Source organism: Lissotriton vulgaris, chromosome 5 (assembly GCF_964263255.1).
Source record: "Lissotriton vulgaris chromosome 5, aLisVul1.2, whole genome shotgun sequence".
Lineage (NCBI taxonomy): Eukaryota > Metazoa > Chordata > Amphibia > Caudata > Salamandridae > Lissotriton > Lissotriton vulgaris.
Window position 1 is genome coordinate 872840696 of NC_141693.1, and position 27762 is coordinate 872868457.

A 27762-nucleotide genomic window follows, 5' to 3' on the forward strand; every position below is an offset into this window, starting at 1 on the left:
CGTGCAGCCCCCAACCAATCTATGAGCTCATCAGCTCTGGGGATGGGGTGCACGTCAGTCTTGGTGACTGACTTGAGTCCTCGGTAATCCACACAGAACCGAAGTTCTGGTGAAGCACCAGGCGCTGCAGCCTTCGGGACCAAGACCACTGGGCTGGCCCAAGGACTGCTATAGGACTCAACCACCCCTAAGGCAAACATTTTGGAGACCTCCTCCTTAATTTATGTTCTGACCTTGTCAGTCACCCTGTAAGCCTTGTGCTTGACAGGAGTGCTGTCTCCGGTGTCCACATCATGGACGCACCAATGAGTGACACCCGGAATCAAGGAAAACAGATTAGGGAACTGCCCCAACAGTTGGCGACAATGTTGCTGCTGCTCAAGGGTCAGTGTGTCAGAAAGGACAACACCATCCACTGACCCATCTTGCTCTTTTGCATACAGGATGTCAGGAAGAGGCTCACTCTCCTCCTCCATTCCAGCATCTGTAGCTAGGAGCATGCCCACTTCGGACCTCTCTAAGTGGGGCTTCAAACGGTTAACATGCAGGACCCTCAAGGGGTTCCTGGGAGATTTCAAGTCCACCAAGTACGTGACATCGCTCTTCTTCTCCACAACCTTAAACGGTCCAGTCCACCTGTCCTTGAGCGCACAAGGTTCCACAGGGTACATGACCCAAACTTCTTGACCAGGTTGAAGTTCGACCAGAGTGGCATTCCGGTCGTACCACCGCTTCATCTCTTCCTGGCTGGCCTCCAGACTTGCCTGAGCAAGATCTCTGAAGCGCCTAGTCTGGTTCCTAAAGGCCAGCATGTAACTGTATACATCCTGGGGAGGTTTCTTGGGAGATTGCTCCCCGCCTTCTTTGACCAGACTCAAAGGTCCTCTTACCGGGTGACCATACAAAAGTTCAAAGGGGCTGAACCCTAGAGACTTCTGCTGCACCTCTCGGTAAGCAAACAGCAGGCATGGTAAGAGGACGTCCCATTTACGTCTCATTGGTTCTTCAAGACCCATGATCATGCCTTTCAGGGTCCGGTTGAATCTCTCAACCAGCCCATTACCTTGAGGGTGGTAAGGAGTGGTGAACTTGTAGGTTACCCCACACTCCTTCCACAGAGACTTCATATAATTGGAAATGAAGTTGGTGCTCGGGTCTGACACCACCTCTCTGGGGAACCCCATGCGGGAAAAAACACCCATCAGTGCCCGTCTCACCACGGGGGCCGTCACTGTTCTGAGAGGGATGGCTTCCGGGTACCGTGTGGCATGGTCCACCAAGACCAGGATGAACCTGTTGCCCAGGGCTGTGTTGGGGTCCAGGGGCCCAACAATGTCAATCCCCACCCGGTCAAAGGGGGTACTGACAACCGGAAAAGGTTGGAGGGGAGCCTTCTGCTTCCTTCCACTTTTCCCACTTGCCTGGCAAGTGTGACAGGTTTTACAATGGATGTCTACATCCCTTCTCATCTGAAGCCAATAAAAATGGGTGACAAGCCTGTCGTAGGTCTTGTCCTGCCCCAGATGTCCAGCTAACGGAACGTCATGAGCCAAACCCAGTAGGAAGGCTTTGAAGCGCTGGGGTACCAACAGCACATGGGCTGACCCAGGCTCAGCAGCCTTAGGCTCGCTATACAGGAGGTCGTTCTCCCAGTAAACAAGATGTGACCCTGACTGATCTCCTGAGGTTTGGGCTGAGGCCTGCTGCCTCATACCCACAAGAGAAGGGCACACTTTCTGTTCTGCAACAAATTCTTCCCTGGAGGGACCACCGTCCTGCTGCTAATGGGTCAGCTCGGGCAGGTCTCCCAGTTCAGCAACTTGTTCCCGTGTGGGCTCAAGGGCATCCCCCTCAGGGTCTACCTCCTCCTGGACCAAGGGAACTATGGGGGCCGGTTTCCCGCGCCTCCTGCCTCTTCTCTTCACAGCTGGGTCCTGGGCCATACTTTCAGGCTCCGGGACCCCATCAACACCCTTACTGGCTGTCATGGATCGAGTGGTTGCACACACCCACTCTGGCACACCCAACATTTTCAAATGTGTCTCCCTCTCCACCTTAGCCCAAGGGGAGTGTAAAGATGAGTCCAAAGCAGTTTGTAAAATGAAAATAAGCTTTACTCATATAGGCATATGTAAGAAGACCTCCAGCTCCTTCACCAACCTCTTCTTACTGAGCCGCACTTTACAAGACAACATTCTGAGCTCCTAGCAACACGCTCAGTGTTCTATTAAGCATAGAAAGCATAGATCCTAACACATCTCCCCCTTTACAAATGCAAACAAAATACAAGGCAACCTATTCAAAAATGATATAACATGTTCAATAAAGATTATATTTCGTAAAATAACAAACATTAGGGAGTAGTACATTTAGCAACATTACCACTACTCCAAGCAGAACCATCGCTCAAGATAAGAATGCTTCTCTTGACACACTTCACTTGTTTGGGTTGCGAAAACTTACTCTCCCCTTTAATCACTATACCACCCTTCCTAGTCACAACCCAATCACCTACTTTGATATCATTCTCACGTACCCTCATTCTCAAATTGTATGATTGAGCAGAATCACTTTGCCGTTTATCAACACTACATTTCACATCCTTACGATCAACCCAAACACACTCTTTGTTCCTCAACCAACCCGGAACTTCCTTTGTACCAGGTTCCCGCCCTTTAAGGGAAACAAAAGGCGAGACACCAGTAACTGAATGTGGCGTGACTCTATAAGACAACACCATCTTCTTGAGTTCATCTGACCATGCTAGACCATTAGCAAGAGATAGTTGAATGTTTTCCATCAACAATCTGTTAATCCTTTCTACGAGGCCATTAGCTTGCGGCCTGAATAATGCAACTCTCTCATGACAGATTCCCATACCATCCAAAAAATCTTTAATTTCTCTAGAAACCAACTGCACCCCGTTGTCTGATACTAGAGTTTTTGGGATTCCTTCATTCAGAAACACTCTTTCCATAAAACCAATCACTCTTCTGGTATCAATACTCTCAGTAGACTCCACCACAAACCACTTTGAGTGATAATCCACCAGAACCATCAAAAACTTATTACGGACACCCAATTTGGAAATTGGACCAAGAAAATCAATAGCCAATTTTTCCCAAGGACGTACCGGAAAATCAACACACGAAAGGGGAGGCTGCCTAACGATTTTAGTTTTATCACTACCAGCACAGGCATAGCAATTTTTAACCAAATCATCTATTTCTCCATCCATGCCTGGCCACCAGTACGACTCACGAATCCTCCTCTTTGTCATGTTTCTTCCTAAATGACCTTCATGCGCCAAAGTCATAATCTTAGACCTAAGATTGCATGGTGGCAAAAACCTGTTTCTCCTCCACAACTTACCTTCTGAAACACTTAATTCACCCTCAACATGATAAAAACCCTTTAAACGAATGTCAACACTAGACTCCCTAGACCATCCTTCAGAAACATTTCTTATGACAATTGACACCTGATCCTCAGACATGGCAGATGCCCAATCTGCTTTATCAAATGTCAACATTTCATTACAACTAGCTACAAAGTCATCATTTTCTAAATCTTCAGCTACTGACTCAACTGGCATTCTTGACAAATAGTCTGCAACTACATTCTTCTCACCTCTGACATATTCCATCTCATAGTTGTACTCAAGCACAGACAGAATCAACTTAGAAATCCTGGGAGTTACATTTCCTTCCAAACCTCTTCCTCCCTTAAACAAATGTACAAGGGGTTTATGATCCATTCTTACCCTGAAAGGCAAACCCCAAAGGAAATATCTGAAATGCTTTATTCCCCAAGTGCAAGCGAGGGCTTCCCTCTCAATAACGGAATAAGAAGCTTCAGCACCCTGAAGTCTCCTTGATGCAAATCCTATGATCTTCTCCACACCATTACAAATCTGGGACAATACTGCACCAATCCCTACAGCACTAGCATCAGTGGTAACTAAAGTCCTAGCTTTCACATCAAAGTGACCGAGAGTCGGTGCATGCACAATTCCTTTTTTAACACATTTGAATGCCTCATCACAAACCTCACACCATTTAAATGCAACTCCATTCTTCATCAACACCCTCAAAGGTTCTACAACATTGGAAAATCCCTTTATAAACTTTGAACAATATTCAGCAAGACCCAAAAAGGACCTAAGCTGATCTTTGTTGGACGGTATAGGAGCATTGACAATTGCAGCCATTATACTCTTCTTTGGCTTAATACCAAGACCAGATATCTCATGGCCCAGATAAGTCACACTGTCTCGTTTTAATTGACACTTGTCTTTCTTTATGGTCAAGCCATTGCTTTCCATTCGTTCCAACACTTCGGTTAAGACCTTATCATGATGTTCACAACTTTTCCCAACAATCAACACGTCATCTTGAAAGCATAAAACATTCTGTATCCCAACCAAAACCTGTTGCATCACTCTCTGAAACACCGCCGAGGCGGAGGCCAACCCAAAGGGCATCCTACAATATCTAAATGCACCCAGCGGAGTCACAAAAGAAGTGAGATGTCGAGATTGTTCATGTAAATCTATCTGGTGATAAGCTGCAGACATGTCAATCACACTAAAAATCACAACACCACCCATAGCACTTAACATTTCAGAAATATTTGGTAGCAGTTGTCTATCTACCCAAATATTTTTATTCAAGTCTCGAAGGTCCACACAGAGCCGAATCTTAGCCCCACCATCCTTAGGTGTGACCACAATGGGGGCGAGCCATTCAGAGGCTTCAATAGGTTCTATAATTCTCAAATCTAACAGTTTATCCAATTGATCTTTAAGGGGGGCTCTCATTAAATGTGGAACATTTCTAACTCTATGAACCACTGGAACTGCATTCTTCTTGAGAATAATTTTGTGCGAAAACCCCTTTAATTTCCCCAAATTATCAGAAAAGACATTGTGAAATCTTCTCATGATGTCAATCTCAAAACTGTCAACGCTAAGGACAGAAAGTGAAGAAACTGGGACAGGAGCATTAGGATTTAACAAAATACCTAAATCCTTCTGATGGCGCCAACCAAGTAAATTGGATCCTTGTTTTGTAAGGTAAACTCGTCCAAATACTTTCCTATTTGAAAAACTTATTATCATCCATTTAAGTCCAAGGATATCTATGGTCTTCCCACTATAACCTACTGCTTTAATATCTGGCGCCCCCCAAGAAGCAACATCACCATCATTTCCCCAAACTTCAATGTACATATCTTTAGATAACAATGTATAAAGGCTTCCTGAATCAACTAACATTTTAACATCTCTGGTCTTAGGATACTTCTGATCTCTGCTATCAAAATTAATTAAACAATGTGGCTTTTCTAATTTATCTGTACTCTCACAAGGTATATCTACAAGAGATATTTGATCTTGGATACTTTCATTATTAGGCATAGGCAATCCTTCAACACATAACATCAATTCTTGAACATTCTCTCAACAATCATCAACTTCATTGACATTTTGTGTTTTAGCATTACAAACTTTCGCTAAATACCCTCTTCGGCCACACGTTCTACAAATAGCATTTCTGGCCATACATCGCGTACTTGAAGCAATATGCCCAGGAGCTCCACACCTGTAACATTTGATTTGACGAAAGTTTCCTTGTTGTCCAACATTATTTGGACGATAAGTTGGAAATCTACTAGTAGCCTTAGAATCAAATTTTGCAGCAGGCTTGACAATTTTAGTTTCCTCAATATTAGCTGAAACTTGAGAAACTTTTTCACTATGCTAAGACACCTTTACAGTATCTTTAGGCGCTATCAAATTGGTACACTTATCCATTTCCTTAATCCATAAGTCAGCATTTTCAAGCCCTTTAGCAATTGGTATTGCTTCCTCCAAAGTACAGTCTTTTCTCTAACATCTGCATGCTCATTTCGTAAACATTAGTGGGTTGACCATTACCAATACCCAAGGATATTTCTGGTAAGTCTTCATAAAGTCTCCTACCTTCTACACCTAAATTATGAAGTAATATTGCTTGTCTGCGAATCGGTCCAAACTTGTCTGCACCAGTGGCAAGAATGTAAGTTAAAAACAGCTTTTTCCATTCTTTCCATGGAACAGTAGGCTCACCAGGGGTAGGAAGAAAAGAAGGAGGAGCAGCAAGTGACTGATCACCCATGACTGTAATGTATATTGTAAACTCCACACAATATTCACTTTAGTAATTAAATACAAAACATCTTATACTTTTATACTACTAAGTGAGCTAAATATTCTGGCAAATATACTGGTTCTAAGTTCTTGTTGTGGTTCTTGTTGCGATTACTTCATGCCATCACGATATGCTTTCCCGATGTTACCTTTCCGATGTGTTGAGGTATTGTCAGTACATACACCAACTCAAAATGGCCGCCGCGTTTTCTTGACGTTGTGTGATGCTAAAACCAATCCAAAATGGCCGCCGCGTTCTGTTGACGCCGGGTGATACTGAGACCAATCTAAGATGGCCGCTGAGTTTCCTTGACGCTGCGTGTACTACGCAGCATGATGACAAAGGCACAGAATCACTCGGCAATGCAGGAGAAACAAGAATGACTGACGCGAGCAGCTTGCGCTTCGCAACAACAGCGCGAAGGGTTCCAAACAACAATGTCCAACAGCGCGCTCAGGTAGGCAGTTTATGTATGTTCAAAAGATGCAGATCGCGATGCAACAAAAGTTTGACGATTTTTGTTCAAATCGAAAGAAATCCACAACAATTGATAAATCCACGAATTCACGGGCAGATCAAAGAAAATCCACAGTCATTAGGCATGAATCCAAGCAAATTCGCAGTCATGGGCAGATCGAAGTAAATTCACAATTTGAGGCAACCATCAGCAGACTCAGATAATGACGCTTAAGTATACAGCACAAAGTACTTGTGGGTCCTAGTAGCAATAATAAGAAGACCTTTATATTTTCTAAAGAGGAGTAGAAGATCCAAATTCAGAATAGTCAATTGAAGGAGTAAATGTATACTACCAGCTCCAGGTAGTATCGTCCAGGGGTGGAGGTCAATGGCAATCTGTCCCCTGCCAGAGTAGTTTCCCTCGTCGCCAGTGTAAAGATGAGTCCAAAGCCGTTTGTAGAATGAAAATAAGCTTTACTCATATAGGCATATGTAAGGAGACCTCCAGCTCCTTCACCAACCTCTTCTTACTGAGCTGCACTTTACAAGACAACATTCTGAGCTCCTAGCAACACGCTCAGTGTTCTATTAAGCATAGAAAGCATAGATCCTAACAGGGAGTCTTCCAAATCATTGCCCAGGAGACAATCGACAGGCATGGCGGGCCTCACAGCAACCTGAAGAGTACCTGAAACTCCCCCCCATTCAAAGGAAACTCGAGCTACCTCACACTCTTTCTGGGAGTTTTCAGCAGCTATCACGGGGTAGAATGCGTGGGGAACCACCTGCTCTCTGGACACCAAGTGACATTTGACAGCTGTCACACTCGCTCCGGTGTCTCTGAGAGCTTCCACTCAATGGCCATTAATGGTCACCCACTGCCTATATTTATTAGTGTTACTAGGCAGAGGGGGTGGAGGGACCATTTCCATGTCTCCTAGCGAGACCATGGACATCTCTGCGGGACCCCTACCACCAGGGGCAACCATCTCCTCCCCTCCCAGGGCTACACTCGCCAACTGACGGGGGGTGCACGTGGTGGTGCACTAGAGTCCCTCATGGGACACTGGGGATCATAAAAACGATGTCCTACCTGCTTACAAACATAGCAGGTCATTGGGCCCCTATGAACAGGTTTACCTGTCGGGTCCCCTGGCTTCTTCATAGGGGGAGGCTGGGAACCCTTCCCTTGGTTTCCTTGGGGATTACTTTGGGGCCCTTTCTGGGACTCCTTCCGTTTACCCTTGTCCCCCCCACTCTTCTGCTGGGGACCCTGCCCACCTTTGGCTGAGTCACCCACTGGACCCTTGTGGACCCTGGTACTGACCCAGCGGTCCGCCTCCTCAGCAAGTTTTCTAGGGTTAGATATCTTGCTATCAATAAGGTGCTGGCACAGCTCTGGAAAACAGTTATTAGACAAATGCTCCCAAGCAAACAAATCATAAAGAGCTTCATAACTTTCCACTTTGCTGCCCTTTACCCAACCATCCATGGCTCTGCAAAAAAATGACACATATTCAACCCACGTCGTACCAGGCAATTTCTTACATTCTCTAAAGGCTTGTCTGTACTTTTCTGGGCTTAGGCCATACCGCAACATTAAAGCATCTTTCATATGAGCATAAGACATCCTATCCTCAACAGGCATGTCTAACAGGGTATCCCTCCCTCATTCACAAAGCGACCCCACAACCCCGCTCCCCAATCCTTCTCAGGGACCCGGTGGGCCAACAATGCTAACTCATATGCTTAAACCATTGACCAATATCTTCATTCCTATGATAATCTTTTATCACATCTTTAGGAAAATAAAATCTACTTTCTGCAGGCACAGATGGGATGCTGCCACCAGAGGGATTCAAGTCTAACTCTTTAGCTTTGAGCTCTAACTCCCTCAACCTTGTATCACGCTCCAAAGCTAACTTTTCTCTTTCAAACTCCAACCTTTTGATCTCCAAATCAGCTTCTCTCCTACCTCTTGCATTTTCTAACTCCAACTGCCCATTTATCTTTAGTTTTGCCATTTCCATGTTGTATGCACGCTCCTTCTCCCTTTCTTCTCTTTCTTCAGGGGAAAGACCTTTGGAGGAAACATTGCCACCGGGAGAGGACACAGGCCCATTCACTGGCACCTCCTCATCCCCTTCCACTGGCGGTACCACCACCGGATCAGTGGGATCTCTGGCCTCCAACCAGGCCTGCAATGCTTTCAGATAATCCCTTTTCTTGGAGATGCCTGAGGTCGTAACTTTCAACTGCTTGCAAAAATGTTTCAGCATTTTTAACGAGTATCCGTTTATCTTCTCCCTATCAAATTCCTCCACAACAACAGGGGTAGTGCTTCCGGCATCACTCATGGTCGAAACTGGCAGTGTTCAGAAAAAAATCAAGCTTCAGAAAAGCGGAGAACAAAAATAGATTCCTTCCAAATTAGATTGTGGCTGCGCTATGGTCTGCTTTCACTATGTAGCGCACACTAATCACTGCACATGGGTCATAAATGCAAGGTTCAAATCCTCACCGCTACGTCCAATGTTAGAACCGGCTGTCTCTAGTTGGCAGAGGTATGCACTTCTGACAAATAGGGACACACCTTTTCTAGTCAGGGCAAGGGGATCACACACTTTGATGACCCCTGCTCACCCCCTTGGTAGCTTGGCAGAGCAGACAGGCTTATCTCAGAGGCTGTGTGATAAGCATTTATGACCACATACAGTAATAAAGTGAATACACTACAAATGGACACGACACAGTAGTATTATAAAAATAAGGATTTTTATATAAGGCTTAGCACAAGACCAAATAACGACAAAAATATACCACAATCTTAATAAATACTCTTGGAAGGAAAAATAATAGTTCAAGTGTAGTTTCTTCTTAGCACAAAGTCTTTAGTATCAAAAGCAGCTCTTCTTCTTTAAATCACAGTTCTTGGCAACAATGTAACCCACACGGGAGACCGCGAGGAGCGCAACATCGAGCCCGGAGTCGCACAGACCCCCACAACACAGTACCTTGGAAAAGCGAAGCACACGATGATCTGCGGCGTCGAGATGTCCGGCGTCGCGTCTTCAGCGTCTATCCGGCCTCGGAGTCGGGGCGACCTGCAGCGGCGTCGACAGATGTCAGGCAGGAGCAGCGCTCACGAGGCAAAGCAGGATACGGCGTCGTCGTCGATGTCGATGATGATGTTGCAAGAGTGAGCAGCGCTCACGGCGTCGAGAGGGCACGAAGTCGATGCGATCAGCAGCGGTGCAGACACGAGGTCACTTGGAGCTGGAGCCAAACTCGCTACTCACTGGCGTTGCTGCTGGCGTCGATTGGTCCCGGCGACCGGCGTCGAGGAAGCGGGACACTGGAGCCGTTACTCACGATGTCGAGTTGGATTCGGCGACGTCCGTCGGCCTCGAGATTGCTGGTTTCTTTCAGAGGTCCTGGATTCTCAAGTTCCAGCAACAAGCACTTTTAGCAGATGAAGTCCTTTAGCTCTGTGACTTCAACAGGAGGCTGGCACTCTTCCAGCCCTTGGAGATTTTCTTTAGCAAAGCTTGAGAGTACACATTCAGTTCCTCTCTCCTGGTTCCTTGGCAAAAATAAAGAAGCACTGCAGGATTCCCCCCAGCAAACAGCACGCTGGCAGAAGGGGTAGGCAAGTCCTTGGATCAGCATTGTATCAGGCAGGGCAGGCTATCAGGAACTACTCTTCCCCTACTCTCAATGCAAATGTCCCACTCATCTCACACTGACTCACTCAGACCTCTGGAGCCACCCAGCTCCTGTCACACACACACCAAACCAGCAGAAACCAGAAATAGTTAGACAAGAAAATAGCCACTTTTTAAAAGTGCTATTTTCAAACCAAGAGTCCAAAAACCATCCACACAAACGGATGCGTGATTAAACCCCGAGTTCAGGGATACCAAACTCGACATTGCACCATGCTCCCCGAGCCAGCTAGGATTATAGCACTAATAATCCTGCCAGCCCATTCTAACTAATGGAGAGCAGGTTACCTCACAATAGTGAAACACGAATATGGCTGTAATTCAATATTAGGACATGCCAACTTGGTCAGGCTTGTCCTACCTTATCCTTACAATGCACCCTGCCCGTGGGCCTTCCATAGGGGTGACTAACATGAAGTTAAGGGAAGGTTTTTAGGGACTGGCAAGTAGGTGTACTTGCGCAGTCAGCGTGACAGTACCAGACTGCACGTAGGTCTAGCAATGGCAGACCCTCAGACATACTTTTACTGGGCCACTCTTGTGGGTGGCACAACATGTGCTGCAAGCTCACGAGCAGCATTTGTATTTACAAGCCCTGGCACTCCTGGTGCACTAGACTAGGGACTGACAGTAAACCAAATAAGCCAAACATGGAATTCAATCAATACAGCAATTTTACATAGGGAGCACTTGCACTGTGGCACTGATAAGCAGTGGCACAGTGCCCAAAGCGTTATACCAGCAAAAACATTGTAAACAGAGGAGGCAAACAGAAAAAGATGGAGGAGAGACTCAAGCCAATGATGCCAGGTCTAACACCAATTATATTCTACGTTTACATGGCTTGCTGTGCGGACATTGGATTAAACATATTTTGACCTTAGGATTGATGTGTTCATGCCACCATCAAAACACTTTGTCTCTGCCTTTCACAGGCTTAAATTTTGAGTCCGGATAAGTGGCTCTGCCTCAGGTGTGAGAAAGCAGAAATTCTTCTCATTATCCACCATATCTCCTGGCCTGAGGTAATGAACTTTCCTCCAATTCCAGACAGAGTGCTCAGCTCTATGACCGGAAGCTAACAGTACCCCCTCCCCCCACCCCCCAATTAAATGCTCTTTTCAACTGTTTAGCAAAGCATTGCACTACCTACATGTGGTGACTGGGCTTCAGCTGTTGCTTTACTGCTTTCAGAAAAATCTCTCAAATCCCGCCTTTTGTCATGTCCCGCTGTGATTGCTGCAACAGTTTATACACAGGCTGTCCTATCATACCTCGCTCAAAACTCCAGGGAGTTCAAAACTATGCAGCCCACCTGCCTTTCAGTTTGAAACAAAATAACCAGGTAATAGCGGACCGGTAATCCCTACATTGGCTTCCTGTAAAAGAACGACCTTAAAAACTCTCTGCCAAATGCATAATGTGTTACATGGCTGAATAGAAAAATACCTCACCTCGGACAATAGACATCAATTTAATACCACACTGACTAGATACAATAGGTTTAGTGGGTGAACTTATGTTTATGACTCCTCCCTGTGGAATTCCCTACCACTATGACTAAGACTTAGGAATTACTTTTAGAAATGCAGAGCGTCCCTGAAGACTCTGAAGACTCACCTATGAATAAGAGTGTTCCTAAAGATTCCTTCTAGGATGATTCTCACAGACCTGGCTGGTCAGACAACTATGACAGGCATGAATTTTTCACTCTTGGCTATCAGTCTTAAGTTTGTTTAAGGCTTTGACATTTTTGGGAAACATTTGATGGTGGGTGTCCTCATTACTACACACCATTAGAAGAAGGACTGTTAGTTTTCCACCACAGAGCTGTGCAAGAATCCCACTACATTGTAATCCTGTAATCTTAATATGTGCCACTGTTAGGCCAATGGTGTGTAATTAGCAGGGTTTTGCAAAAACCGGAAATAAATTGTACCCACTGGAAACTCCATTCAGGTAGCTCGTGTGCTCCACTAAATGTCCCCAGTAGCTGGAGGGTGGTCTATTAGAATGCCCTTGAAAAATAAGGTCTATTCCTGTTCCTCGATGAAGATATCCTTCATGTAAGATTTATTTCATTGGTAAATAGTTTGATCCAATAACCTTACTTGCCACTCATACGGAACCAAGCTAGCCATATGGCTAACATCACCAATTGTAGTGGAAAGCCGACCTAAGAGTCCGACCCTGCTATACCAAAATTAGATTGGTTTTACAGTAGGTGCCATGTTACAAAATAATCCCAGTTGAAAGCCCTCAGATTAAGTGTTGTTAATTTCACTGCTTTTTGTGTCGTGCCAATAAGCATGCGATTAAAGAGTCAAAAAGTACTTCAAAGGGACACGTATGGCATTCAGTGAAATCTGCTGCTTCTCAAGTCATACTAGAGCATTCTGGAAGCTCAAAGCTATTTTTTAAGTCTGTGTTAACACTATTGAGTCACACACATGGACAAATTCTGGTTTAATTATTTCACTGAACTGTATCTTTCTCAAGAGCTTTACCCAAGGTGTAAGTGTCAACTTCTATCAATGAGTACACGGCCAGCTACTGTCCGTTTATTCTCAGGAAAGATGACCAGGACAATAAATCCCAAATTATGGTCCCAGGGCTTGACGTGGCCACTGATGCTGGGCCTGGTGGATCGGTGGACTAATGCATTACTCCAAAAGTTTGTGTTTAAGCTCATGGTCACAGGGTCGGTCAAATCCTGGAGGGTCCACTTTGCCTTTTCACGCTGCCAACGTCAGTAACATGAGTACCGTTTTCTAAAAATAAATAGCGGTTAGTTAGTACCAAAATACCCAGACGACAGTGAATGTGCTCTTTTCAAATAGACGTCTATATTGGAGTGAAAAGAGGATCCGAACTCTATTTAATTCTGGCAAATACAATTGCTCAGAGAGGGTCAATCCCAGAGTCCTGTAAGGGAGAATTAGTTATGCCAATCTGTAATAAATGCTCCCCGGAAACCCCGTGTAACTGTTATTCCATTTCACTATTTGACTCCCAATGACAAATACATTTTTGGGAAGCTGGCACTTTTAACAACTCAATCCAGTGGCTTGATGATTGCGAAGCTTACTAGGGATCTTCGGAGCAATAGATATTTATGTTTATCGATTTCTAGACTGCCTTCAGCAAGGTAGATAGTAACTTCATTTTGGTAAGTATAAAGGCCACGAGGCAGTGTTTCCACCTTACTCAAAATTCTGATTTTCCTGCATGGGTGTATTTATACCGGTGTGAGGTACTAAAAGCTTGGTGAGCAGAGAGTGCATCTATTGATGAGGTGGCGGTCCAGCTACTGAACGCTCAGCATGATGCCCCTCCTATGCAGATGACGCTGTTTACGTGTCCGCTTCCCAAAAGGGCTTATAGTCATTGGCCAATGGCTTCTGGGGCACACTGACACTCAATCCCCTTAAGAGCTCCACCTCTTAAGAGCATTTAATGCAGCCCAAAAAAATGGACCCCTCTGCCCCTGTGGGTAGAAAGGTACACCGTAGTTGGGAAGCTGCGTGCCCTTAGATCCCTGTGCCCTGGTACCGCTGCACTTGCTGTGCATTATAGGTTCCAGCCACCCTATGCCGGAACGGTCATAAAAGGAAGAAACTGAATACTTGGAAGGGGCATGGAATTCTGTGTACAAGATTTTCATATGTCTACGCTACCTACACATCCGCGTCCTAACAATAAAAGGGATGATATTATAAAGCAGAGGTTGAGTACATCAGACTAACTTCATAGTACGGGTCAGCAACATCAGCTCCACCTTTAGTTCATATTGTGGCCCAATCTTTAAGGAATTAAACGTTATTCTACATCAGAATACCAGATCAGCTGTATGGATTCTCATCAGGTGTAGTCTATCTTGGGTGGTCGAGTTGGCAAAGTCTAGTTCAGTGTGAAGGGATCACCTGGTGAGGTGAGATCAAACAATTTCAAACCAGAACCGCCCACTCTTTATTAGGAGCGGCCTTGTAATCCCAATAGAACTGGTAACCGGAGTTCACGGTTCCATCGGAATGACACGTGTTGTGGAAAACTGAATGTTTGGCACTTTTCACTTCGAGATTTCTCTGGAAGAAACACTAAGGAAAAGCATGGCGAGCACTGGCACTGAAAGGGCAATTTCTGCATGCTATTCCACGAAAACATAGAAAACCCGGTAATCCCCATTGAAACACCTCCTCTCTCAGTAATTCCTGGCCGACATCTCAGGTGGCTTTTTGTGACACTCCCGAGTGTTTTTGAAAATACAAATAATGGCTTCGCTACCCTGCCAACATCACTGGATGTAAGTGGTTTCAATAATTGCTGACCAACGTGGTTGATTGATTCGCTGCAAGTGTGCCAAACAGCTACCCAGAAATAACACCTAGTAACCCTGTGCTTGTAGAAGGAGTGCCAACATTGCAGCCCTTGCAACAGCAGGATAAATTATTCACACAGCTAGTTAAGCATGACAAAGCATTCATTTTACAACCCGCCGCATCCGTTTTGACAAAGCACCTTCCTGTGCATTAGGAAGTATGAAGCGTTCAGGTAATGAGAATTGTGAGAAGTTAATAGCATACACCATGGAGGAAGTTGAGCTTGGAAATGTTTCTCCAGACTGTAAGCAATATCGTTTTGTTCATGTCGTGATAATGAACATTACTAAATTGGCTTTCTTGCTGCTTTTCTATGAGTACGACTGCAAGTCAGTTTCAAACTATCAGCAGGTATGAAATGTCTCCATAACTGATGTTGGGAGGGGGGGACGAAAAATGTACACAAATATATTAAAAACAATTTGCAATCTTTTCTTATGACAAAAATAATAATTGTACACATTTTATATTTGACTGCGTGCCTAAAAAAAGACACTTTATAAAGAATACAATACCGATGTGGTATTTAAAGGCTAGTATAGTACGAAGCATGCAAGTTGAAAAAACTGTGTTTAACGTGCACTCGCCTGAAATTGACTCTGGCTTAAAAGACACACAGCGCAGACATGCTTCTTTAAACATTTTACACACGTATTGTAGAATCATAGCATCGTTTTTGCTTTGTAGTGGAGTAAATAGTGCGCCCTTTCTCACCTAGGGCCCTCTTACGCACTAGATATATAATAGCTCTGGTTTTGAGGGAAAGGATGTACATCCCCAGATGTCACATTGTGAGTGCTTCCTATTGTGTGACTATGCCTAGGAGATCATATAGACGTGGTCTGGCTCTAAAATAGGTTTACTTTCTCAGTGCCCTGGGAAATCAAATGATATTATGTTCACGTAGGAGTTCTGAGAGGCCAAAAACTGGGTAAAGCCACTATATAGACATGACCTCAACTCAATTCTTTTCTCTTAATATTAATAGACCTTATCTTTTTCTTCTAAGAAATGCTTTTTATGATTCGAGAGAAAGAAGTGCAGTTGTGTGCACACAACATACCTTCAAGCTTAGGAACCACCGTCACTTTCCGGCTGTCCGACCGCCGACATATCTGGTGGTCTGACTGCTGGAATATGATGCAGGCAGGGGTACCGCCTCCAGACCACAGCAAAGATCCAAGCCCCCGCTGCGGCGGGGATAGTAGTGGACAATGTTGGAAGTGTTGGCATGGCCAACGCGTGGGAATTATGACCTGTCTTTCCACCGACCTTTAAAGGGTGGGGAGACCGCCATGGAAAGGTCGACAGGAAGACAGGTAAAGGGCCACAAAAAGGGACCCAGGGAGAGTAAGCCCATGTGAACTGTGTCCGGGGCCCTTGTTGTGCCCTGTATGCCTGCACTGACGGTGCACGCACTGTTTTCCATGCACTACATGGTGCATGGAAACAGTGCACCCCACTTCCAGGAGGTGCTGCAGTCTGCCGGCATTGGCTTCAGGCTCTCTCTTAGAGTGGAACCATACTGCCACCGTGGCTGTGCTGCCGACACACCACCAGTCTCGTGGTGATAACATAATGCAGCAGGTGGGAGGCCCCCAGCTTGGCGGCATGTTCCTGACTGCCGCTGAGATGGGTTGCCGGTCTCTCCGCCAATCTCGTAACCAGGCCCTTAGTGTTGCATACATTATGCAAAACACTGAGCTTAGGGTAGGGGTTGCCATTTTACCAATGAGAAAAACTCAGGTTGGATAGTGTTGGAAATTGGGGTACTGGTTGAGGGGAGTGCACCCCTAATCAAGCAGCAACTACAGTCTCTGTCAGGGTGTTACACCAGCAAACTCCAAATTAACCTTTGCTTAACCTTCTGGTAGCTAGGCAGAAGGATGTCATGATTAATTTAGAGCCAACGTGTAAAGTATTTATGCAGCACTTCAACAGTAATAAAGTGAAAAGACAACACAAAAAAATCCCACACCAATTTAGAAACATAGAGTAAAGTTGAATAAATTATTTGAGACCAAAAGCACAAAAATCCAATCAATAGAGCCAGAGATATTCCATTTTAAATAGTTAAGTGAAAATAGTGCCTAAAAAAACAAATTGCTAATTGTGGTTATCTGATCGGACTAGACTGCAACAAAGTCAGAAGTTCATGCCAACCGTGATCTCACGGGGAGGATACCGGGACCATGTTAGGCCCACTGAACAAAGTACCTTAAATCGTGGTTTGCAGAGCGTTGCAAAGTCCTGTATCAAGGAAGTATCATGCAGCAGCCGTTGTAAGGAGCTGTGGGCTGTGATGCGAAGTCCTGCGTCATTGTTGAGGATGCCGTAGACAAGTGGCTTGACATGCAAAGTCCTGTGTTGAGGATGCATCGCTCTGTGGTGGTTCAAAAGTGGCTGTGAGGAGATGCGTTATTCTGTGTCAGTTCTTCTCACAGGGCTAAGGCTGGGCTAGCAGAGGACTTGCAGGCCAACTTCCAAGGGTCCTGGACTTGGGTGGGAGGGCAAGACTCACAGCAAGGAGAGTCCAGGTGATCAGTTCAAGATGGTTAGAGCCTGTTCTGACTATGAGACTCTGATCAGGGACCAGCCAACTAGCCTTTGGAATTACTCTGGTGGGTCTGTGGTCTAGTCCTTTCCTTAGGCAATGGAGCAATAGGGCAACAGAGTAGCAGTACTTGCAGAGCAGCACTGAGACTTTCACAGGTCTAGAAGTGTATTGAAGAGTTAGGTCTAAGGGTCCGCGATTTTGAAGTAGGAAAAGGTTCTGGAGGTTTCCACCCCAAGATGTGCTTGGAATTTCACTACATCTCTGTTCTGGACCCAGCTTATCTGGGACACACAAGACTAGAGTCAAAACCCTTTGTGAGTGTGCTGGGCAGAGCCTTTGTGATGTGCATCTGTAGTAGGTGACAGCTCTTTCCCCTCATCAAGTCAGAGACGGCCCACCCTACCAACACCTATTTCGCCTTTGTTTCACTGTCTGGGAGCAGTACACAAAGACCAGCTGCCAGCTACGCCTAGTCATCTGACCCAAAATGCAGGCTGCTGGCAGCAAACGGTTGGGACTGTAGGAAGGTGGAATATGGCTTTATGGATACCCCAACTTCTTCCTGGTGTTTTGCTGGTTTTTCGACTTAGTTGGCCTGGGACCCTGCTATTCAGGGCCCCAGGCTATCTGCTTTCTCTATAAAATGGACTCCATGTACTTTAGGTACATACCAGATTGGTTACTGGTTCACCCTTGTGAGCGAGCCCCTGTATAGTGTACCCAGGAAATAGGTGCACCCTAGGCCTACCAGGGACTGCAGCATGTATTGTGCCTCCCCTGATTTGCCTTCAAAACTGACACCACAGGTCTATTCACACAGCCTGGGTAAGGTGGTGTAATCACCCTTTACATATAGACACATATATACCTATAATCCACTCCTATGGTAGGCCTCGACAATCCTGGAGGCGGAGTGCTTGGTTTTATGTGAGAGGGTACCCGAGCATGAGCTTAGCCCCTCTGAAGCTTTCCGAACCATCTCCTTATAGCTGTTCTATGATATAGCCGTACCATATACTCTTAAGTGCATTATAATCCTTGTGGTTAATGCTAACTTTGGTTTGGCTTTATCAAAACATGTCGTGTAAGGTGTCAAAAACTTTGGAATACTACCACCCCCCCCCGCCAATTCTGGCGGCGGGGGTAGCATTCTACCCTTCTGGAGGGAAATGACATGTAGCTTACTGCTTTACCCGGTTTAAGTTAAACAGAACCTCAGCATCACAAAATGGATGCTGCTGCCACAGACACGAGTCTGACCTCCTGTTGCTGGGCGAAACTCCAGCAGGGGAGGCCTGGACAATAGGTTTCCTGTACAGGGAGGTGCCAGCACCTCCCCAGACAGGAGTTTTGTGTATTGGGTCAGGGAGGGCTGCATTCAGGGAATGCATCTAGATACTGCCAGGGGCACAGAAGGTGCTCCATGCATAGCCCGGTTCAAACCAGTTGCTAGGGCACTCCAGCCCCAGCTCTGGCACAAAACTGGACAAAGGGAAAGGGGTGTAACCACCCCCTTCTCAGGTCCACCCATAGGAGGGACCTAGTCAGGTAATCCAACCCCCTTTCTTAGTATAAGTATAGGAGCTGTGTCCCCAGGACCTTAGATTATCCTGGATGAATCTTTGAAAGACATATCTTGGACCTTCAACATTCCGTTCTGACTGAAAGACAGAAGACATCTCCCTTGTGGTCAAGGAGTGACCACCCTGTGCAAACAGGCACCAACAGCAACTTCTCCAGTCTGCAGTTTCAAGGCTCCCGTCGGAGCCCAAAGACTCTGTGACTCAAGAACTAGACTTCCAGACTCCTCTGACCCTGAACCACATCCACAGCAAAGCTAAGACCCGTGGCGGACATGAGAGGTGTGGGACTGGACATCTTGGACATCCTGCACTTTGCTACCTGCACTCCTTTCCTGAAGTCTCGGTACGTTGGGCATTGTGATACCAGAAGCCCCAGCCCCGAGCACCATTTGCACTGAAGCCCAGGCCCCCACACTCCACGAGTGTCCCGTGGGCCCTGCCTTTGCATTTGAGCTTGACATGTCTTCCCGGTTCCTTGCTTGTTGTCTAGTGTGCCCCCTGAAGACGCTATCTTGAATTTACTTTGCTTTCCTGGTTGTTCCAGGCTAGCTCCAGCTTTCCTGAAAAGGAGAAGTGCCACAGACCTTACTGGCCTGCAACAGAGCCACTCTTGACATCCTGCGTGGGTTGCAGTTGCCAAGGCTTGTTAGGTCCAATCTGGATACCGACATCGCAGTCATCTAGATTTATTGTGGGACAGCTCAAATCCATTGCCTGGTCATCATTGATGCCTTCTGGACCTCGTGGCTGAACAGACAAACTCACCTTCTTCACCTTCAAGCACCCAACATCGCCTGGTTCCTTCCTGGTACCTTCCTGGTCACTGGCTAGTGACCCAGACTCTGTCCCCTCTGCTTTCAGGTTCTTCACATCACCAATCCACCCTTGGATACACCCGGAAACCTTTCCTCTGGTCGCCTGCAGCACTTCTTTCAGCTCTCCATAGAAAATGACGAAACCTGACACAAAAAGACACCTATGCACCCGGCTTCCCTGGGTGAGGTAACACGAGTACTCCGGTGCTCCCTTGGGTCTTGACTCTCGAAGTGTCCTAGTTTAAAAGGGTTTCATCCTAGTTCATCCGGAAGTATCCTTAAATTGCATATTTGTAACTTCTTTGTTTCCCATAGAAAGTCAATGGTAATTCGCGACTGTGTTTAGACACTGCACGCCTCTCCCGTGGGACTCCTACTTCCTAACCTTTGGTTGTTTAGTGTAGCCCCAGGGATTCCACAGGCCCCAGGCCTGCTTTCTAGCTATCACATGGTACTTATACCACTTTCTTAGTATATGGTTTGTGAGGCCCCTAGAGCATAACGTATACTGTGAAACTTATTGAATATTAACTGTGTGACTTGTATTGTATTTTGACCTCTGACCTCCTAAAGAGTGCAGAGGGGTTGTGTTTAGATTAAATACATATATATTTGATATATACCTTGTGTGGTGTCCTTTCATTTGGTATTCAAGGGATTATAGATGGTAAAACAACTTGCTTAACTCGCCTACTGAAGTCTTAGCCTGAAGACTGCTGGTTCATGCTACCAATAGGATGGCTTTCTATAAGGTTGACTTTACAACCACCATCAATAAGGGTCGATTAGACTGCTGCAAGGTGCCCACTAGAACTAGTGGACACCATATGCCAGGCTAACTTCTCACAGGGACAAGTGTTTTAAATTACGATTCTCTAGACACCAAACTCGACACTTCTACCTGCTCCCAATTGAATGTTATCACTTATTAAATGTAATAAGTTAACCCAATGTTATTTTATGGGACACTCAGGCCTTGCAGTAGTGAAAAACGAATTTAAGTGTTTTTCACTACCAGGAAATTTAAAAGTAAAAAATATATGTGCCACTTTTTTATTACACTGCGCCCTGCTCTACGGGCTTTTAAAAAATAACAATTTAGGCCTGGCAAAGGGTTAACTTTGCCAGGTCAAAATGGCAGTTTATAACTGCACACATAGGCTGCACAGGCAGGCCTGAGACATGTTTAAAAGGCTACGTAAGTAGGTGGCACAGTAAGGGTTGCAGGCCCACTAGCAGCATTTAATTTACAGGCACTGACTACATGTAGTGCCGCTTTACTAGGGATGTACAAGTATATAAAGTGCACCAGTTGGATATAAGCCAATTTTACCATGTTTGAAGGAGAGAGCTCAGGTACTCTAGCACTGGTTAGTGGTGGTAGAGTGCACTTAGTTCTATGGCCAACAAAAACGAGATCAGAAAAAATGGTATAGTAAGGTAAAAAGTTTGGAGGACACTCTAAGGCTGATAGGTCAAACAGATAGCATTGCTCTGAATATGTAAATCTATTTGGTTCGAAATAAGGTGAAAATATATCTTAGACATGACATTTTTGGGGATTATTGTTAAACATATGTCAGGTTTTTTCGGAATTTGGTTTTGAAAAGAAGTTGTGGAACTAAAGACGTACTCAAACAAGAAGATAGCTAGTTAAAGAAATAAATTCTAAAACCCTTATGGAGTATGAAAAAAGTGAGCTTGTTAGTCAAAATCAGAAATCTGTTTTGTCAGTTTAAGTGTATGACATTATTTAAATTAAATATAAAATGGGATAAAATTAAATTTTCTATTCAAAACGTTAATGCATTTTAATACTTTTCTGTGCATCGCAGATCTATGTGAGAATAAACTCATAGGATGTGAGTCCAATGGTCATTCCAGTCCGGCCGCTAATATAATTTGCTAGTTGAAATGGAATTACAGAGTATGCTGTAACTCCATGGTTTGGGAGCCTTTCCCCTGGGCACTCTGCCTGGTGAACCCTGGCATAGTGTCAAGGTGAAATACAAGGCAAAATCATTCAGGAAATAATGCGGAAACATCAAATCCTGCAGGTTATTTGCACAAATCTGCTAATCCGTATTTTCACGCCACCTAGAATGACTAGTGCCCATGGTCGTAGTGATTTGGGGGGAGTACGGGGTAATATTCGGAATGAGGCCCATATTAGGCAAAACATTTCTTTAACATTTCAAAACTAGACAAAAGTGATCCTACATTATCTAAACAGGTACAACCAGCTGGATGATTACCTTTTGCCCCTTTGGTATTAGTGAGCAAATATGCTTTTCTACGGTCATTACCATCAGGAGAGAAATAATCCTTTCCAAAGACATTAAACATATGTTTTCTATGGACAAATAATAAAAACAATGGGTGACAAAGTATCTCTCCTACAGGTAATTCTTCGCAAAGTGACTTTATATTTAAAAAAATGTGTCTCTTTCTATTTCAGAAAAGTGCATACGATGATAGGTCTGCCAAATGAAGTTGGTGAGCAGTACCCACATTTTGATGAGGTAAGACAATATTATAGTGGGTAAATATTACAGTAATGTATGCATCTTAATAGTAGTCTCCTTAAATATAGAGTTTTACACCTTACACTACAAAAGGGTAAAAGGAAGACAAAAAATAGTGTATAGAGAGGACACAATGAGGGGGAAAAGCACATCACCCAAAGCAAATCACTATGAGAATTAGGATCGGTGACAACATGCACCTTAATATATCCCTCTTCAATCAAAGGTGATGTAGTGAATGATGTTGAAAAAAATTAGACCAGTACAATAAAGTGCTTACACTATTTTTACTGGCAAAACTAATTGAACTAGATTTATAATTAACAAAGTTACACAAGGTGATATTTGCACCCGCACAATAATGCAAAAAATAAACAATGGAAGACAACCACACACATTACAATGATTACAAGAAATCACTTCACTATAGAGGTCATAAGATAAGTGGCACATACAGATCAATACATTCTCCATTACAAATAACATACAAGAAAAACTATCAACCAATTAAATGAAACACTCATATCATTGAAACTTCCCTCTGCTTAATTGTTCCATAGAAATTGAGCAGAATTTTTCCAAAAGGAAACTAAGCTCTCCTCTTCAAAAACAGATCAGAGAAAATGGTAGACACTTTCCAAAAACAACAACATGATGGATGAAATGCTTGAATTAATTGCAGCCAAGGGCACTCGCTCGAGCCGCATCTCAATCCATTGTTTTTTTGCCCACCAGGCCATCCCAGCCATATACAGATCAGTCATGACTCTGTTCCCCATGGGAAGGGTCCAGCCCGAACTGCCAGGCCAGGTTCTCCCTGGACTGGAACAAGCATCATGGGACCAGTTTCGGGGTCTCACCCCTTACCTCCTAGGGAAGTGTTTTTTCTTTTGCCAATATCTTTGGCGCCATTTGACAAATCTTTGTGAAATTTCCAAAATTAATGGGGCGCTCAGGTCAGCTCCCATCTTCAAAGTTTCGGGGTGATTTGTCAAGCGGGGGCCAAGAAAAATGTGGTCCCAGAAAGTGTTTTCTCCATGTTAATTTCCATTGGAAACTTTTGATGAAGCTACACCCGAACAGCTGTACCGAATTACACCAAATTTGGCAGAAAAGTAGCACTTGGTCCAGAGTGCACTCTTTTTTTATGGTGTGAATCAGTTCAGTAATTTTTAAGAAATTTAAATATCTACAGATATCCATATATCGACACAAAGGATCCGCGGACCCTCCCAATCTCGTGCCTGAGATCTGATTGGCTCCTAACACTTCAGACCAGGAAGTGTTGACAGCCATCTTGTGACTCGATTGAACTGAGTCACAAGAAAAAAGGATTAAAAACAAGAAAAGGGGGCACCCTGACCCCCTAAGCCTGGTTAGGGTGTTCCACAGGGACCCTGAGGGCCAAAAAAAGCATTTTAAAAAAACCAAATTCTGAGAGGTCCACAAATCCCAATGAAAATGGAAAAAATAATCAAAAAAGCAGTCTCCTTTGCTTCTTTTTCTTTAAGCCCCGAGGTGGGCCAGGCCCCAGGCAATGCTTAATTATGATGCGGGGGCCTGGGTATTAAAAAAAAATGCATGGGGGCTCCTGTCCCCCGCACGCTGCCCCGGGAACCACCACCTCCCCGGACATTAATCATTTATGGGCGGGGCCTCACAGGCCCCCCAAGCCCCGGGGACCACCTCCTTCCCGGGGCTTTGATTATTAAATGAAGTGTGGGTGCTCCTGCCCCCCCCACACTTACCCCGGGACCACCACCTCTGCGGTGCCTCAAAGGCGTGGTCAGACGCCCCCCAGCCTGGGGACCACCATCTCCCCAGGGCTTATTTAAAAAATTAAGTGTGGGGAGCTCGAATCCCCCCACAGTGCCTCTGGGACCACCACATCCCGATGCACTAAGTATTTAAATGTGGGGGTCCATTGCGGACCCCGTTCCCAGGGACCACCACCTCCCTGGGTCTACACACATATTGGAAGGCCCCCCTCAAAAATGTTAAAGAGAATAGAGGACAGGCCTCAGGGTTGGGGTCCCATGAACCAAAACTGCCCCCCTCATGGAGCCCTTCATGGCCCGCGGGACCGCCACCCCCCAGGGCTGGCTCCAGCAATTTCCTGGGGTGCCCACACCAGGACATTGTAGTTTGCTATGGCATGGCAGGAGCAATGCTACCGCCATGCACTAGCAAACTTCTGCTTCGCTTCATAGATGCAAGAACAGGAAAAGTGCTCTCACTTCCACGAAGCGAAGCAAAATTGCTTTTGGGCAAAGGGAGATGCATGTCAGCAACTCCCTTTGCTCAAAAGCAATGCTGGCTCCTCAGGAGGTGGGGAGCCAGCAGGGGCCATGGGGCATTGGGGCTCCCCCTGTGGTCCCCAACGTGAGGCCAAGCAACAGGGATGGGGTCCCCGAGGCCCAAAATGGCCCAGGTAGGGGGGCTGGAGAGGTCCCCCTACCCATTAAATAAATAAAGGATTGGCCATGTCCCGGGGGTTGGGGTACCCGGAGCTCAGGAGGAGGCCCCCTTCCAAAATATAAAAAAAAATAGAAGGCAGGCCCTGGGGATGGGGTCCCTAGAAGCAAAACTGGCCCAGGAAAGCAGGGTCACATGGCCAGGGGCCACATGGCCACCCTCCTTTCAAAAAAAAAAAAAAGACACAAAGGCCTAGCCCCTGGGGATGGTGTCCCTAGGGCCATAATCGGCCTCAGGAGGGGGGCCTCACGCCCCAACCTTTTTCATTTTCTTTTTTTAAAATTTAAATGGCTCAGGCCCCAGGGACTGGGGTCCCCAGGGCCCAAAAGGGTCAAGAGATGGGGTGGACACACGCACAGCCCTCATTACTAAAAGTAAAAATAAAAGAAAACCGGAGCTCACCGGAGGCCCTGCCTCCATCTGGAAAACTCTGCCTGACCTGTGACCACCTCTCAGCAATAACACTGTATGAGGTTTACTGGAGGTAACAGGTAGGCTAGTTGGCCCCTAAGGACCCCCAACAGCAAAGGGGACTTCATCCCCCAACCAAGAGCGTGCCGGAGTGCGCTTTTGCAGAGTGGTGGGAAAAGGGGGTGTGGCCTGCTATCAGAACTCAGTAATCTGGCTATGTGGGACTTACTGGAGGCAATAGGAGAGGTAGTTGGCCCCAAAGGACATCCCTGGGGGCCAACTACCCCTCCTGTTACCTCCAGTAAGTCCTACGCAGTGGGATTGCTAAGAGATCCTAGGAGGCAACGCCCCCCCTTTCTCCACTACTCTGCAAACGCACCTCTTGGCACACTACTGGTTGGGGGATGAAGTCCACTTTCCTCCTAAGGGACTTTGGGGGCCAAGAAGCCCTCCTGATATCTCCTGAGTGCAGTTTGGAGGGCCAACCCCCTTTCTCCACCACTCTGTAAACACGACTACTGGTTACACAAGCATTTGCAATGCATTAGGTCTCGCATTTGCGAGAGTTAGAGCTATTGGCATTGTAAATGTAAACGTATGTTGTGGAATTATGTGGTATGTTGTGCAGTGAAATTATGTGTATAGAAAGTATGTAGTATTTAGTGTATAGGAATTATGTGGAGTGGGATTATGTGTTATGGAGAGTAATTATGTGGTATGGTAGTCTGTGTTGTGGAGTGGTAACCTCGGGTTTAGTCTTCCTCATTTCCATAGAAGCTAAACTATAAACTCGATGAGACAAAAAAAAAACCCCAGAGGAGCACTTCTGGACCTTGTTATAGGCATGAGCAGGGCCACTCGAAAATAAGCAACAGTCGGCCGCGTTGATTTTCCCATTATTATACATTTTCTGTATTTGCCACATAACCCATTGTCTGCAGCATAATCTGCAGATTTGAACAAAAAAAACCTTGTTTCTAGCTCAAACGGCTCAAATTTTACCAAAAATGCAGCAACATGTATTACAGCATGATGAAAGGCCCCTTGAAAAGCTGGAACGGTCACCTGTTACTTATTGCTAAATTTGGGTGCTAAATTGGTACTAATGTTGCGCAAACCTCTCTTGCTTCTTTCTGCGCCCCGCTTGCCTCTTTCTGCGCCTTTCTTCCTCTTTCTGCAGGTCTCTTGCCTCTTTCTGCACATCTCTTGCAACTCTGTTCCTTCTTTCTGCACTTCTTTTGCTTCTTTCTGCCCCTCTCTTGCTTCTTTCTGCACCTCTCTTGCTTCTTTCTGCACCCCTCTTGCCTCTTTCTGCACCCCTCTTCCCTCTTCCTGCACCTCTCTTGCCTATTTCTGCACTTATCTTGCCTCTCTCTGCACCTCTATTGCTTCTTTCTGCACTTCTCCTCTTTCTCTACACCGTTGCTTCTCTCTGTACTTCCCTTGCCCCTTTTTGAGACTCATGCTTTTTGCACCTCTCTTGCTGCACCCCTGTTCCCTCTTCCTGCACCTCTCTTGCCTCTTTCTGCACCTCTCTTGCCTCTTTCTACACCTCTTTTGCCTCTTTCTGCACTTCGCTTGTTTATTTCTGTGCCTTTCTTCCTATTTCTGTACCTTTTTTCCTCTATTTACAATTCTCTCGCCTCTTTTTGTACCTCTCTTGTATTTTTCCTGCAACTCTGTTCCTCTTTCTGCCATTCTCTTGCCTATTTCTGCACCTCTCTTGCCTATCTGGAAGTCTCTTGCCTCTTTCTGCAACTCTCTTCCTTCTTTCTGCACTTCTTTTGCTTCTTTCGGCACCTCTCGCATCTTTCTGAACCTCTGTTGCTTCTTTCTGCACTTCTCTTGCTTCTTTCTGCACCCCTCCTCCATCTTTCTGTACCTCTCTTGCCTCTTTCTGTACTTCTTGTGACTCTTTCTGCACCTTTGTTCCCTTTTTCTGCACCTCTCTTGCTTCTTTCTGTACCTCTCTTGCCTTTCCCTGCATCTCTCTTCCTTTTTTCTGCATCTCTGTTGCTTCTTTCTGCACCTCCATTGCTTCTTTCTGTACCCTCTTGTCTCTTTATGCATCTCTGTTGCTTCGATCTTAACTTCTCTTGCTTCTTTCTGCAACCCTCTTGCCTCTTTCTGCACCCCTCTCCCTCTTTCTGCACCTCTCTTGCTTCTTTCAGTACTTCTTTTCCCTCTTTCTGCACCTCTGTTGCCTCTTTCTGCACACCTCTTGTCTCTTTCTGTACTCCTCTAGCCTCTTTCTGCACCTCTGTTGCCTTCTTCTGTACCTCTCTTCCTTCTTTCTGCACTTCTCTTGCTTCTTTTTGCACTTCCATTGCTGCTTTCTGCACTTCTCTTGCCTCTTTCCGTACATATGTTGCCTCTTTCTGCACCTCTCTTCCTTCTTTCAGCACCTCTCTTGCCTCTTTCTGCACTTCTCATTCTTCTTTATGCAACTCTGTTGCTTCTTTCTCTACTTCTCTTGCCTCTTTCTGAAACTCTCTTGCTTTCTGTACCTCTTTTGCCTCGTTCTACACTTCTCTTGCTTCTTTCTGTGCCTTTCTTCCTCTTTCTGTGCCTTTCTTTCTCTTCCTGTAGTTCTCGTGCCTCTTTCTGCACCTCTCCTGCCTCATTATGCACTCTGTTCCTTCTTT

The 27762-nt window shown here is 45.5% G+C and overlaps 1 protein-coding gene across 2 annotated transcripts in view; it reads left to right on the forward strand.

The window, feature by feature from the left end:
• FAM13C (family with sequence similarity 13 member C) overlaps positions 1–27762 on the forward strand; it is an 866698-nt gene that overhangs the window by 419191 nt on the left and 419745 nt on the right. For both annotated transcript variants that reach the window (XM_086922448.1, XM_086922449.1), the window contains exon 5: positions 22165–22228. In XM_086922448.1, coding sequence (XP_086778574.1) covers positions 22165–22228 — 64 coding nt within the window. The remainder of the gene's footprint in view (positions 1–22164; positions 22229–27762) is intronic.